The following is a 15,813-nucleotide window of genomic DNA, read 5'->3' on the forward strand; positions in this document are numbered from 1 at the left end:
AACATTTACTTGAAAAAGTAGGGAAGATCAACTTCCTGAAAATGCAATGAAGAGATCCACAGACTTGTCTTCCAATTAAACAACAGAAGGTTATTAAAAACCCCGACCATAGAAGTCCATGGAAATTGTCCAAAGAGCACATAGAAAATGAGCAAGTATTTTATATATATGCATTCTAAATCTCTGGGACAGGTGTTTAGTCTGGCAGTTTGAGCTCCAACTCTGCCCTTGATTCCAGCTTCCTACTGATTCAGACTCTGGGAGGCAATGGTGATGACTCAAATAATTGCGTTCCTACCACCCATGCGGAAGATATGGATTGGATTCTCCAAAAGGTCACAATAGCCGGAGCTGGGCCAGAAGCCCGGAACTCCACCCAAGCATTTTCTTTTTTTTAAAGATTTTATTTATTTATTTGACAGGTAGAGTCACAGACGGTGAGAGAGAGAGACAGACAGACAGACAGAAAGGTCTTGCATCTGCTGGTTCACTCCCCAAATGGCCACAATGGCCAGACTTGCGCAGATCTGAAGCCAGGAGCCAGGTATTTCTTTTTTCTGACAGGCAGAGTGGACAGTGAGAGAGAGAGAGACAGAGAGAAAGGTCTTCCTTTGCCATTGGTTCACCCTCCAATGGCTGCCGCAGCCGGCACACCGTGCTGATCTGATGGCAGGAGCCAGGTGCTTCTCCTGGTCTCCCACGGGGTGCAGGGCCCAAGCACTTGGGCCATCCTCCACTGCACTCCCGGGCCATAGCAGAGAGCTGGCCTGGAAGAGGGGCAACCGGGATAGAATCCGGCACCCCAACTGGGACTAGAACCCGGTGTGCCGGCGCTGCAAGGCGGAGGATTAGCCTGTTGAGCCACGGCGCCGGCAGGAGTCAGGTATTTCTTCCCAGTCTCCCACATAGGTACAGGGGCCCAAGCACTTGGGCCATCTTCCACTGCTATCCCAGGCCACAGCAGAGAGCTGGACTGGAAGAGGAGCAACAGGGACTAGAACTGGTGCCCATATGGGATGCTGGTGCCGCAGGCGGAGGATTAACCTAGTGCACCACGCGCTGGCCCCCATCCAAGCATTTTCTACTGCTTTCCCAGGCACATTAGAAGGGAGCTGGACTGGAAGTAGAGCAGCTGGGACTTGAAGTGGAGCTCCTATGGGATGATGGTATCACAGGCAGCGGCAGTTTAACATTCTGCACCACAAAGCCAGACCATGGACTGGGTTCATTGTGGGTATTTGTGGAGTGAACCAGGGGATAGGAACACCATCTCTCAAATAAACAAACAAACAAACAAACATTTAATAAATAAATACACAAATGGCAGTATTACAGCCTTCAATAACAAAAAAAAAATGTAAATACCAGGTAAAGGAGAAAAGGTGATTTCTAGTTATCATGTTATAACATTCAAATGTGCAACTTCCATTAAAAAAAATCTGTAAGGCATACAAAGAAACAGGAGAGTATGGATAATTCCAAGAAACAGATTAAGTTAACAGAATCCACCCCTGAAGAAGCCCAGACATTGGAGTTTCTAGACACAGATTTTGATTTCTTGGATATGACATCAAAAGCAAAAATAGACAAATGTTAAGCTTAAAAAGTTATGTGCAGCAAAGGACATAATTGAAGTGGGTGTTCAGCCTAGCGGTTAAGATGCTAATTAAGATACCTGAGTCCCTTGGGGCCAGAGAGAGAGAGAAGGAGAGGTAGAGAGAGAGAGAGATCGATCTTTCATCCACTGGTCCACTCCCCAACTGGCCACAACGGCCAGATCTAGGTCGATCTGAAGTCAGGAGCCAGGAGCTACTGTGGCGTAGCGGGTGAAGTCACTGCCTGCAGTGAAGGCATCCCATATGGGTGCAGGTTCGAGTCCTGGCTGCTCTACTTCCGATCTCTCTGCTATGGCCTGGGAGAGCAGTGGAGGATGGCCCAAGTCCTTGGGTCTCTGCACCCACGTGGGAGACCTGGAAGAAGCTCCTGGCTCCTGGATGAAAGATCAATCAATTTCTCTCTCTCTACCTCTCCTCTGTGTAACTCTGACTTTCAAATAAATAAATAAATCTTAAAAAAAAAAAAAAAAAGATACCCGAGTCCCACATCAACGTATCTGGGTTCAACACCCAACCCTAACTCCTCACTCTAGTTTCCTGTTAATGCAGACCCTGGGAGGAAGTGGTGGTGGCCCAAGGGATTAGAGTTCTACCACCCACATGGGAGATCTGGATTGAGTTCCCAGCTCCTGGCTTAAGGCAGGCCCAGCCCTAGCTATTGTGAGCACTTGGGGAGTGAACCAGTGCATGGGACCTTTCTTCCCTTCTTTCTGTGTATATATCTGTCTCACTGACCCCACCTCTCACCCAATTCCCATCTCTCGAAACAAAGTTAAAAAAGACATAATCAACAGTGAAAAGGCAATCAACAGAATGAGAGAAAATATTTGCTAATTATTATCTGATAAGGGTTCACATCCAGAATGTGTAAATAATGCCTAAAAATCAACAACAACAAAATAAACTGAATAAAATGGGCAAAGGACTTGAATAGATATTTTTCCAAAAATTATGTTACATGGGGTATTATATACGTATATGGCACAGCAGTTAAAATACTGTTTGGATGTCCACATTCCCAAATTGGAGTATTTGAAATCAAGTCCCATTTTTGGTTCTGATTCTAGCTCCCTGTTGATATGCACCCTGGGAGGCAGCAAATGATGGCTAGGGTTCTTGGGTCCCTACTATCCATGTGTGAGATCCAGACTGAGTTCCTATCTCTCAACTTTGGCCTGGCCCAGCCCTAGCTGTTGTGGACATTTGGTCATTAACCAGTGAATGGAAGGAAGCCTCTGTCTGTGTCTCTCTTTCTTTTCTTTCTTTTTTTTTTTTCCGACAGGCAGAGTGGATAGTGAGAGGGAGAGAGAAAGAGAGAAAGGTCTTCCTTTTTGCTGTTGGTTCACCCTCCAATGGCCACTGCGGCCAGTGCATCTCGCTAATCCGAAGCCAGAAGCCAGGTGCTTCTCCTGGTCTCCCATGTGGGTGCAGGGCCCGAGGACTTGGGCCATCCTCCACTGCCTTCTCGGGCCATAGCAGAGAGCTGGCCTGGAAGAGGGGCAACCGGGATAGAATCCGGCACCCCAACCAGGACTAGAACCCGGTGTGCCGGCGCCACAAGACAGAGGATTAGCCTGTTAAGCCACGGCGCCGGCTTCTGTGTCTCTCTTTTTGTCTCTCTCTGCCTCCCAAATAAAAATGAAAATAAATAAAACATAATTTAAAAAAAGAGAGGCAGGGGCAGGTGTTGTGGCACAGTGGGTTACGCTCTCACTTGCAACACCCTCCTGGCTCCTCTGCTTCCAATCCAACTTCTTACTAATGAGCCTGGAAAGGCAGCTGGTAATGGTCTAAGTGGTTGGGTTCCTGTCACTCATGTGGGAGACCTGGATGGAGTTCCTGGCTCCCAGCTTTGGCCTGGCTAGCTCTAGCTACTGTGGGTAATCAGGGAGTGACCCAGCAGATGGAAGAGTGATCTCTCTTCCCTTGCCCCTCTCTTCCACCATTGTTTCAAATAAAAATAAATCTCAAGGGGGAGGCGGCATTGTGGTGCTGTGGATTAAGCCACCACTTAGGATTACCTGCATCCCATAGTGGTGTGCCTGCACTGAGGTCTGCCTCTGCTTCTGATCTAGCTTCCTGCTAATGCATCTAGGAAGGCAGCAGAGGACAGCCCAAGTTCTTGGGCCCCTGACACCCACATGGGATACCTAGGCGGAATTCCTGGCTCCTGGCTTTGGCCCAGCCCAGCCCTGGCTGTTACAGGCATTTGGAGAGGAGGAGTAAATCAGTGGACAGAAAATCTTTATTCCTTGGTTTCTGCCACCCTGCCTTTCAAATAAATAACAAATAACAGAAAGATGCTGCTTGGGACAGTCACATCCCCCACTGAAGTGCCTGGGTTCAAGTCTCAGCTTTGCTTCCAATGCCAGCTTCCTACTAATGCACAACATAGGAGGCAGCAGTCATTGGCTGAAGTACTGGGGGGGGGGGGGTCATTGCTACCCCCATGGGAGATCTGGATGCAGTTTCTGGCTCCTGTTTTCAGCCTGCCCAGCCCTGGTTGTTCCGTCATTTGGGGAGTTTAACAGTAGGTGGAAAATTTCCTTCTCTGTTTCTCTGCCTTTCAAATAAATGAAAAAGTTTGACTTCTTATTTAAAAAAAGATGATGAACAAAAGGCCTATAAAGACATGCAAAGATGTTCAACATCATTAGTCACTGGAGAAATGCAAATCAAACTACAATGAGCCTCATACCCATTAGAATGGCTACTACTACAGAAACCAGAAAATAGCAAGGGTGCACTGTTCATGGAAATGTAAAATAGTGTAGTCACTGTGGAAAACACAGAACTTCCTTGAGAAATTAAACATAGAATTATCATATGGTCTAGAAATTTGACTTCTGGGTATTTACCCAAAGGAAGTAAAAGTAGGGCTTCAGTGAGATATCAGTACAACCATGTTCATAACAGCATTATTCATAACAGCCAAGAGGCAGAAGCAATTCAAGTGTCCCCTGATGCAAGAATAGATTTTTAAAATTCAGTAAAAGAAAAAAAATGTGGTTTGCAATACAATGGAATATTTTAAAAAAGATTTATTTACTTGAAAGGCAGAGTTAGAGAGCGACAGATCTCCCATCTGCTGGTTTACTCTGCACATGGCCGGATGGTAGGGGCTGGGGTCAGGCTGAAGCCAGGAGCCTGGAACTCTATCCAGGTCTGCCACCGAGGTGCTCAAGCCATCATCCACTGGGTTCCTAGGTACATCAGCAGAAAGTTGGATCAGAAGTGGAGCAGCCAGGACTTGGACCAACACTTACACAGGATGAAGGCAGCGACTTAACCTGCTGTACCACAATAAGGGCCTACACAATGAAACATTATTCAGCCTTAAAAAGGAAGGAATGGGTTGGCATTATGGCATAGCAGGTTAAGCCACCGTCTGGGACAACAGCATCCCTAATCAAGCCAGCATCCCATACGGGAGCACCCTTTTGAGTCCTAGCTACTCCACTTCTGTTCCAGGGCCCTACTAACACACCTGGAAAAGCAGCCTGGTGATGGCCCAAATACTGAGGTCTCTGCCAGCCATGTAGGAGACCCAGATGGAGTTCCTGTCTCCTGCCTTTGGTCTGCCCAGCCCTGGCCATTGCAGCCATCTGGGGAGTGAACCAGCAGAGGTAAGATCTCTGTCACAATGCCTTTAAAACAAAAAAAATAGATAAGCAAGGCAATCTTGTCATACACTACACATGGATGAACACTGAAGACATGCTAAGTGAAATAAGCCAGAAACAAATGGACAAATATGTATTATAATTCTACTTAGATAAAGAACTGAGAACAGTGAAATTATGTCATAAAGACAGGAAGTAGAATGATGGGTGCTAGGGGAAAGGAGAAATGAGGAGTTAATGTTTACTGAAAGTGGAGTTTCAGTTTGAGAAGATTAAAAACTTCTGGAGCTGGATGGTACAAATGAATGCACCGAGTGTGAATGTATGTAATGCCTCTGAACTATACAATTAAAACTGGTAAATTCTGTTATGTTTATCATAATTTTAGAAAACACATAGTAAGATACCTCCTCACATTTACCAGGATGGCTATTAAAAAGCAACACCAACATGGAAAGTAACAAGTACTGGTGAGGATGTGAAGAAACTGGACATCCTGCACACAGTCAGTGGGAATGTACAATGGTATAGCCACTGTCAAAAGTGCTGGAACTTCTCCAAAAGCTAACTACAGAATTACTGTATGATCCAGCAATGCCACACCTAGCTTACAGGCAGCCTCTGTATCTGCAAGCTCTGCATCCATGGGATCAATCATTGAAAACATTCAAGAAAAAATAATGTACTGAACATGTACAAACTTTTTCTTATCAATATTCCCTGAGCAATACAACTACTGGTATAGTATTTATATTATATTAGGTATTAAATATAATCTAGAGATGATTTAAAGTATGTTGAAGCATGTATATGGATTATATATGCAAATGCACTGCCACTTTATACAAGGGACTTAAGCATCCATGAATTTTAGTATCCTCAAGATACTAAAAGTGAAACCCCCTGGATGCAGAGGTATGACTGTATACACTAAAAAACTGAAAACAAATATTCAAACGAATATTTGGACCAAATGTTCATATCAGTAGCATTCTAATATCTAAAAGGTAGAAAAATTCCAAACGTCCACCAATGAATGAACAGATAAACAAAATGTAGCATACATCAGAAAAATATTATTCAAAAATGAAGTAACTGATACATGCTACAGTGTGCATGCACTTCAGACATGCTATGCTAAGTGAAATAAGCCAGACACAGAAGATATTGCATGATTGCACTAATATGAAATATCTAGAATATGCAAATTCAGAGACAGAAACTAGAATAAGGGTAACTTAGACCTTGGGGTAGGACTAATTAATTAATGGTTAAAGGGTTTACTTGCAGTAATGAAAATTTTAAAACCAGGTAACAGTGATTACATTGTAAATATAATTAATGCCACTGAACTGTACACTTACAATGGTTAAAATGGCAAAATTTGTTGCATATATTTTACAACTTTTAAGTAAATTAATAATGCAGCATACCAAAACCCCATCACATTACACACTTTAAATGGGTGAACGGTATGTGAAATATGCCAGGAAAACTGTTTTTAAGAAAGTGAGTATTGTTTAAAAATAGCAGATTCTGTTATCTGTTTAAACTACAATAAAACAATCAAAGGGTAGGCACACCAGAGCAGAACAGCACATCCAAAGCTTAGACAGGAAACACGGCATGGCTCACTGCCCACAGGGGCAGAGACAAGCTGCAGAGTCAGGGGTGCAGTGTGGGGCTCCCAAGCTCACACTCAAAATGACCGAAATGGATGGCACAGGTAACACAGAGCTATTAAAAATAGGTCGTTGCATGCTAAAAAGAATAGAAAAAGAAATGATGGGGATGTACAGACGAGGCAGTCAAGAGACAGACAAAGTGACTGTACTAAGAATACTAACACAGGAATCAGCGGTTCCCTCTGCACACTTCCACCACTGCTCCCCTCACTATTTGGTCACAAGCTCGGGCACTGTAACAACAGCAGCCACAATCTTGCCCTTGACTGTAACATTCTGGAGCCCATGAAACGCAAAGCCTCCAAGAGTAACAAAAACACCACTGCGTCTTCAACACGCCGGGCTTTACTCACCGAGCTCCCCCGATTCTTGCCCCGAAGCTCTGAGCTTGCATTCCCTCGGGTAGTGTTTCTGAATCATCTCCCACAGTTCCACATTGACAAGAGTCTTTCTTCGGGCATGGTAGCGAGCCCACGAGGAGACCCGGCGGCGACAGAAGGGGCAGCATAAATTCGCCTTTTCGACAGTGGACTGGAAGCATGGATTACAGAGCGTGTGGTTGCAAGGCAGCGTCACGGGCTCGATCAGGATGTCCACACAGATCCCGCACCGGCACTCCGACAGGGGAGGGATGTTGTCTTGGGGTACAGCCATTTTAGTATTGCTAACAAGGCCTAGTCAACATGAACACCTGCCAGAAGAAAAAAAAAAAAGGGATCGTATTTTCGGTCAACCACCGTGGCACCAATTTAAGTTTCGCGTTTACATATGAAGCCCAGCCGCGTGCCAATAATTCAGAGACGGGGAGCATCCAACACGTCTGGGAGCAAGCAGGCGCTCCGAGGCGCAGGTCGACAGCAGTCCCCTGGAAGACGAACATGCCCCAAGAGAACACACGAACATATCCGACTGACGCGGCAGTTTAACAGCGCGGCCGCGGCGGCGCGCGGGGTCGGGCGTGCGGGCGCCCGGCGCGGCGTGGATGGGCCCGCGTCCTCTCTCTTCCGCTTTACCTCGGCGGGACGCGCCTCCTGGCTCCGCGGCCCCCAGTGCCGGGGCCGCTGCGGGATCCGGGAAGAGCACGGCTTCCGCCCGGACGTCGACTCCGCGCAGCGCCCCCGCCTTACCGGGGCCGTGAGGGCCGCCGCGAGCCCCCAGTTCGGGCGCCCCGCGCAGAGTCCTAGGGTTCCGCGCTCCGCCCCTCTCTTCAGGCTACTCGTGGTGGGGGCCCGTGGCAACCGTACACAGACCAGTGACGTCACAACTGCCGCCAAAATGGCACTTCCGAGCCGCAGAACCGCCCAGAAACACAAGAGCGAACATTCGGCGAGGCGGGACTTCCGAGGCCGCCGCGCGCGCGCAGGCGTCGCCCAATCGCGGCCTGCCCCGCCTTCCCAGGAGAAGGCCCCGCCCCTTCCCGCCGTCCCCGTTCCTGCGGTTCTGCTGGGGGGGGATCCAGGTCCTCCCGTGGCTTTCTGCCCCCAGAGGCTGCAGACATCCTTGAGTGCCTCAAGATTGGCGTGCGGACAGAAACGTGAAGCCTCAGAACGAATTAAAGACTCGAACATTAATTTTTATAATTCTGCCCGCAGGACTCTACAAGAGTACCTTTTTGTTTCTATTAATGAGTGACCTAAGGGTCGCTTGCCAAAGTTATTGTCAAGAAACAAAATTTCGGGGCTGGTCCCGTGGAATAGTAAGTTAAGCCTCTGCCCTGCCGCGCCGGCATCCCACATGGACGCAGTTCTAGTCCCGGATGCTCCGCTTCCATCCAGCTCTCTGCTATGGCCTGGGAGAGCAGTGGAGGATGGCCCAAGTCCTTGGGCCCCTGCAGCCACGTGGGAGACCTGGAAGAAGCTCCTGGCTCCTGGCTTTGGATCAGTGCAGCTCCGGCCGTTGCAGCCATTTGGGGAGTGAACCAGCGGACGGAAGACCTTTCTGTCTCCCTTTCACTGTAACTACCTCTGAAATAAATAAAAATCTTAAAAGAATATATAAAGATTTACTTACTTATTTGAAAGGCAGAGTTAGCTAGAGAAAGGAGACACTCCCCAAATGGCCCCAACAGCCAGGACTGGGCCAGGCAGACGCTGAGCCGGGAACCAGCTTTATGCGGGTCTCCCCCATGGGTGCACTTCCGCTGCTTTCCCCAGCACATTAGCAGAGGGCTGGCAGAAGTGGAGCAGCCAGGAATGGAACTAGTCCCCATGTATGAGCATCACCCACCAGCCCCAGCACTTTTGTTTTAATTGGGTTCAGGAACTTGAGGTTATCATCCAGCTATCTACAGTCAGTCTCTTAGCCTGAAATTCCACTTCCTAATGTATCCACAACCTGCTTTTCCCATGGACAGTTCCATTATTCTAAAAGCATGCAACTATGATCTCCCCCATTACACAGGGATTCCCCTCTTGTCATGTACAGTTCCTAGTGGTAATGGTTTTGATTGTAGCTAACTTAGTGCCTGCTATTTTTCTTATCTTTAGGAGTTTCTGACTTGTGTGAGGGATATATTTTTACGTGCTTCCTCAGATTTCCTTGGCTTCGCTTGCTTTCTGAACTGTCAGTCACTTGCTCTGTGGGGAACTGACCAGGTGCATTCCTAGGGTCTCTGCCTCCCTACCCCTCTACCCACCCAACCCCCTACTGAACAATGCAAGTATGCAAGTGCCTGCTAGGAGGCCTGGATGACACAGGCTGGAAGTATCTGGGGGCAGATTTCTCCCTACCCCAACCCTGCCCCCTGTCCAGAACCACCTTGGCAGATTGAAAAAAAGGAGACTGAGTGAGTACAACAGAGCAATTCATCTTCCTTCTTTCTTCCAAGGCACGACTTCTCCAAATAGTGTGTGGAGAAGGGCAGGACTGAGTGGATGTGCCTGCTAACAACTTGCTGTGTCACCTGCCCTCAAGGAGGGACTGGCATTGCCTGGTGTTACTGCACATCCCTCTCTACTCAGATTCCTTCCCTCGCCTTACCTGGCTCTGACCATCTGAATTTGTACTCCCAAATGAAGCATCAATACTGATTCCTTGCCTTGATGATGGGATCCATGTTTTTTAAGATTTTATTTATTTATTATTGTATTTGTTTGAAAGGCCGAGAGACAGAAACGAGGAGACACAGAGATCTCTCATGAGCTGGTTCACTCCTCAGACAGCCAGACCTGGGCCAGGTCAAAGCTGGGAGCCCAGAATTCAATCTGTATATCCCTACGGGTGGCAGGTACCCAACCACTTGAGTCATCACTTGTTGCTTCCCAGGGTATGTCTTAGCAGCAAGCTGGAATGGAGAGTGGAACAGGGACTCGAACCCAGACACTCTGATATGGGAAGCAGGCATCCTAAGCAGTGGCTTAACCAGCAAGCAGAAAAACCACTCCCACATTTTTTGTTTCTGTTTCAGCATGTAGCCCATGGTGTCAGGTGTTCAATAAATATGATAAAAAGTGGTCAATATGTAAGAATTGCCTTTCAAGTATAAATAGCTATGTTACTACATTGGAGAGAAAATGTACATCAACATACAATTTGTAGCATCTGATACATGTTAGGTTTTTTTTATTATTTATTTGTCTTTTAATAGGTCATATATTCACATGGTTCAAAGTTCAAAATGTCTCAAATGGAGTAGCAATGAAAAGACTTCCTAGTCTTTTCCTTGTCACCCCCAGCCTCAGTTTTCTTTTCTAGGACAACAAATACTATCACTTTCTTCTCTGCAGAAGTTGTTGATGGACACATAAGCTAATATGCATTCTGTATACATGTTTGCCATAAGTGTTTGCCTTAAATGTTTACTTCTGCCTAACAATATCTATTAGAAGCAGTCAAGAGCAACAATAAATTTCGGTGATAAGTCTAAATCATTATACAGAAAGCTTCTTTAATCTTTTATATAGTCATACAGAAAGTATTCATTATATCCATTTGTCATAATATTTTTAATACTCCTCTTAATTTTGGCTTTGAAAATAAGCCTTAAATAAATAAATAGTGCATGTTTTTTTTCCCCTTTTGCAGGATAAATTACTAGAAGAGGTCCTAAGGTAACAGGTTAATTTTTTGTTGTGTTTTTATTGACTTGAGAGGCAGAGAGAGAGATCCCCTCTGCTGGTTCCAGGTTAGTTTCTGAGTGATGGTATTAACTCTTTTAGGGATGACTTTTGCTCTTCAGGGGTCCTCACTGCTTTCCCCTTTTCAATTACCTGCACAGCCCTCAACAAACCATCCCGCAGAGCCGGGTTCTTCACCATGTTGGTGATCAAGAAGGAGACGTCTTTGATGTACATCTGCCTCGCTTTGGCAGCATAGTGCTCTGCCTTGTTTCCGTGTGCAATAAAGAAGGTACACAGTGCTGCGACATCCCCTTCTTGTAGCCCGTACTCCTCCAGGACAGACTCCCACACAGCTCTAACACGCTTGCTCTTGACTTTTCGTCTAAAGACAGAGGCTAAAGTGGGAAGACCCCTCCCCAGATCTGGCAGCTTCTCAAGCACACGAGTGTGCAAATAGATCAGTACTTCAATGACATAGCTGTATAAAATATTGAATTCCATTGAAGTGAACCTACAAAAAATGCGGAGAGCTCCTTAAGCAATAGTTTACATAGAAGCATAAAATGAATTCTGCTAGAATAACTCAGTACAAACCACTAGACGAGCCAGCTGTTGTATCTTAGCAAACACTTGAGGATTGGACCTGCCCTGTGCTGGACAGCTGAACTCTCAGGCCACACATACTGTAAGTTCCTCAATGTCCAGGGAGTTACCTTATGCACCCCTGTGTTAGTCAGATTTTGGCAAGTCAGAGCCTCTGTGTGGAGATATGTACCACAATATCTATAAACAGGTGCTCAGCTTCATCTGACTTGAATGAATGAGCCCCCCAAATGTAATTTCTTCACAATCCAATGTTGGAACCATATTAATAATTTTTGGATGCACCCTCCCAAAGCCACAAAATTCCACTGATGTCTCATTTAATACTCACTTGAGGGTCCAAGCTGCTGTCCACATCTCCTCCTGGGCGGCTTGGCTTGCCAAAGTTTTACTGTGATGTTCAAATTTCTGTGTCAGATTATCCATGGTGAAGTCCAGATCTTTGAACTGTGCTTCTAAAGCTTGGAGTTTGTGGTCTACTCTAAAGGATAAAAGAAATATGGGTTGGTTTAAGTCGAGGCACTAAGCAAAGGTTTATCCTTAACCTCAGGCTCTAATGCTTACAACCTCTTTCAACATTGGGCAAGTATTTCAGTTTAAAATTATGAACAGATGCTCCCATTTGCCATTCCCTGCAGCCCTTGTCCTTGTTCTTTCATTCCTTGTATTGTCAAAGTTCTGAACTGTTTAATTATTATCCATGTCTTGTTTAGACTTTAAAGAGTATTTTATATAAGCATTACTTTGACTCTCAAAACATCCATAAGGAGGCTGGCACTGTGCCCTAGCGGGAAAAGCTGCCACCTGCAGTGCTGGCATTCCATATGGGCACCGGTTAGAGTCCTGGTTGCTCCTCTTCCAATCCAGCTCTCTGCTGTGGCCCAGGAGTGCAGTGGAGGATGGCCCAGGTCCTTGGGCCCTGCACCCGCATGGGAGACCGGGATAAAGCATCTGGCTCCTGGCTTCGGATCGGCACAGTGCGCCGGCCGCAACGCACCAGCCATAGCAGCCACTTGGGGGTGGGGGGGTGAATCAATGCAAAAAGGAAGACCTTTCTCTCTGTCTCTCTCACTGTCCACTCTGCCTGTCAAAAAAAAAAAAAAAAAAAAAGGCCGGCGCCGTGGCTCAACAGGCTAATCCTCCGCCTTGCGGCGCCGGCACACTGGGTTCTAGTCCCGGTCGGGGCACCAATCCTGTCCCGGTTGCCCCTCTTCCAGGCCAGCTCTCTGCTGTGGCCAGGGAGTGCAGTGGAGGATGGCCCAAGTCCTTGGGCCCTGCACCCCATGGGAGACCAGGAGAAGCACCTGGCTCCTGCCATCGGATCAGCGCGGTGCGCCGGCCACAGCGCGCTACCGCGGCGGCCATTGGAGGGTGAACCAACGGCAAAAGGAAGACCTTTCTCTCTGTCTCTCTCTCACTGTCCACTCTGCCTGTCAAAAAAAAAAAAAAAAAAAAAAAAAAAAAAAAAAAAAAAACCATAAGAAGTGAACTAGTAATTTTTTTTACTATTTTACAGATGAAAAAGTTGAATCACAAAAAGATTGAGATATAATGTCATATAACTGGCTGTGCTGGGACCAGTATAAGACGGTTTTCTCTAGGCCGGTGCTGTGGCACAGCAGGTTAATGCCCTGGCCTGAAGCGCTGGCATCCCATATGGGTGCCAGTTCAAGACCTGCTCCACTTCCAATCCAGCTTTCTGCCATGGCCTGGGAAAGCAGTAGAAGATGGCCCAAGTCCTTGGGCCCCTGCACCCACGTGGGAGACCCAGAAGAGGCTCCCGGCTCCTGGCTTCAGATTGGTACAGCTCCGGCCATTGCAGCTAACTTGGAAGTGAACCAGCAGACGGAAGACCTTTCTCTCTCTCTCTCTCTCTCTCTCTCTCTCTCTCTGCCTCTCCTTCTCTGTATAACTCAGACTTTCAAATAAATAAATAAATCTTTTTTTTTAAAAAAAAGATGGTTTTCTCTACCCTATCTGATAGTCCAAATACTAACCTTTTTTTAAAGATCAGTTCATCAGTTCACATTCCACTGCCTTCTAGAACCCCCTGTCTACCTGCAGAGCTCCTCACCTTACAAATAATTGCCCTCAGAGACCAGGAGAAGCACCTGGCTCCTGGCTTCGGATCAGCACGGTGCGCCAGCCGCAGTGGCCATTGGAGGGTGAACCAACGGCAAAAAGGAAGACTTTTCTCTCTGTCTCTCTCTCTCACTATCCACTCTGCCTATCAAAAAAAAAAAAAAAAATTGCCCTCAAGGACTGGCTCTCCACCTCTTGCTTTATTTGTAAGCTTTTCTTACATGAAATCCTAAATTCTGGACAGGAAGGTTCAGAGGCCGTTCCTTAGATATTTTTATGTCCAACCTGCAAGCCCAGCAGAGGCCTTACTCAGAAGTAATGAAATATTCATGTGCCTGTGACTGACACCTTAACGTGAAGGAGATCCTGAGCTGTGCAGCCCAACGTGGTGATCTGAATAGTTCTGAAGAGCCCTGACCATCACAGGGCACTGTGGCACTGGAACTGTGTCTTAACTGAACCACAAAGAACCGCAGTGACACAACCTGCTTGCCTAAAGCTACTCACAGTGTCTTTCATGACCGAAGTTTTGCACAAACACCGGCCACTCCCACATGACCTAAATACCTTTGTGGTGGCCCAGGCTTCTATGCTGGGTCATCTTCTCTTCTTGGTCCTAAGTTTCCTCTAAGGCTAATTCAGATCTAGACCTGTGTTTCCAACTGTGTTTTGTACATCTCCACCGGGAAGCAGATGCTAAACTCAACTGTCCTAAGCTGAACCTAGTAACCCTGCCTCCTCCACCCTCATCTCCAGAAATTACTGCGAAGGAATTCTCTCACTGCTTTGGATTCTGTTTACATCTAGATAAGACTCAGTAAGAAATGAGCATTTTGTAGGGAATCTTAGCCTGCATGAACTGATATGCCACCAATCTCTGGCTACGAATCAAAGCAATGTCACCTGGCATATGGTTTGTATTAACCTTTAGGCCTTTAAGACTCTTACTCTAAGTTATCACTAGCTTGAATTTTAAAGATGAACCCTAGCATGTCAATCAGTATAAAAGTTTACAAGTGTAGCAGTTCTTTGGAATCATCTCACCAAAGAGCATTCCCAGACCTTTCCAAACAAATCATAACCTGCAAATCAGAGCAGTCTGCTTTTTTGCTACAATTCCCTAACTCGGTTAACGACTTCACCATCTATCCAATTGCTGGAACTGGAAATCTCAGGATAATTCTCAACTTTTTTGCTTCTCCCACAGATATCTCTCTGATCCATTCCATCCTCATCATCCCCACCAAACCCCTGGCTAATCATTTTCACTTTGCCTAGGATTAGAGTAGCCTAACTGGACTGGCTTCAGTCTCAATTCCTCCTTCAGCTCGACAGCCTGTATACCTCCTGTGCCACCCTGACTTGTCCAGTGAGCCTTCAGAGCCGAGTTGGATCTCCTCGGCAGGAAACAGAGCTCTTTTTCCTTTGCACCCATCTTTTGCAGTTTTCTCCCACCTGCTGCTTGTTAAAGTACACCCACAAGCTTATACCTGACTTCCCAAGACAGTTTCCCCTGCCTAGAATTCTTTCCCATTTCCTTCTTTCTCACAAACTCCATCACACTTGAAGATCCTGTTTAAATGTCCCTTAGGAAGGGTTCCTTTCCTCAGGGTCAAAGGCAAAATGGATTGATCGTCCCTTAACATTCCCATAGCCCTGTAGGTGCTCATCATCCAAGGTCACTTGCATTAAGTGAGTATTTTTAAACATTTCTACAGGTTGTGAGCTCCTGGGGAAAAATCACTTTTCATAGAATTTTGTAAATTTACACAGATATACAAACTAAATGGAGTTATAGTATCCAGGAGCAGATTTTTTTTATTATGAATTTTCATACTTTTTTGAACCTGGAATACTCAAGCCACTTTAACAGAGACAGAATTCTAATCAGCAAGTCTATAGTTCTTTGCTTATTTCTGTTCTTCATTCTTCTCTTACCCATCTTCCTAGAATAGCAGACCCATGCTTGTTCCCTCCCTGTAGCCCTTAGCAACCTTTTCATGGCCTCCTTCAAGGATATCAGGGTTGTGGTTTCATTGCTCATCTTCTTAAGTCAAAATGAAAATAAACAAAACAAAGCAAAACAAAACCCAACAGATGCTTGAATTCAGGGTTTTCTGCTGTCTTCTACTCAGCAACAGGCAGC

The 15,813-nt window shown here is 46.2% G+C and overlaps 2 protein-coding genes across 2 annotated transcripts in view; both read right to left on the reverse strand.

Moving 5' to 3' along the window:
• RNF168 (ring finger protein 168) overlaps positions 1 to 8,239 on the reverse strand; it is a 38,085-nt gene extending 29,846 nt beyond the window's left edge. The window contains exons 1-2 of the mRNA XM_062209568.1: positions 7,938 to 8,239; positions 7,278 to 7,615 (exon numbers count right to left, since the gene is read on the reverse strand). Of these exons, the coding sequence (XP_062065552.1) occupies positions 7,278 to 7,578 (301 nt within the window). The 5' untranslated portion in view covers positions 7,579 to 7,615; positions 7,938 to 8,239. The remainder of the gene's footprint in view (positions 1 to 7,277; positions 7,616 to 7,937) is intronic.
• Positions 8,240 to 10,486: 2,247 nt separating this feature from the next.
• Positions 10,487 to 15,813, reverse strand: SMCO1 (single-pass membrane protein with coiled-coil domains 1). The gene is made up of 3 exons (XM_062177234.1): positions 15,662 to 15,813; positions 11,917 to 12,066; positions 10,487 to 11,493 (listed from the first exon to the last, which is right to left on the reverse strand). Exons 1-3 carry the CDS (start codon positions 15,709 to 15,711, stop codon positions 11,049 to 11,051), a joined length of 645 nt encoding a protein of 214 aa, XP_062033218.1. The 5' UTR covers positions 15,712 to 15,813; the 3' UTR covers positions 10,487 to 11,048.

This window comes from Lepus europaeus, chromosome 2 (genome assembly GCF_033115175.1).
Source record: "Lepus europaeus isolate LE1 chromosome 2, mLepTim1.pri, whole genome shotgun sequence".
In the NCBI taxonomy this organism is placed as follows: domain Eukaryota; kingdom Metazoa; phylum Chordata; class Mammalia; order Lagomorpha; family Leporidae; genus Lepus; species Lepus europaeus.

Coding starts and splice junctions, on each gene's coding strand:
- SMCO1 (XM_062177234.1), bottom strand. CDS start 15,711: ATGAGCAATGAAACCACAACCCTGATATCCTTGAAGGAGGCCATGAAA. Junction 12,067..15,661: donor TTGAAGGAGGCCATGAAAAG/GTTGCTAAGGGC, acceptor TTTATCCTTTAG/AGTAGACCACAAACTCCAAG. Junction 11,494..11,916: donor ACAGCAGCTTGGACCCTCAA/GTGAGTATTAAA, acceptor CATTTTTTGTAG/GTTCACTTCAATGGAATTCA.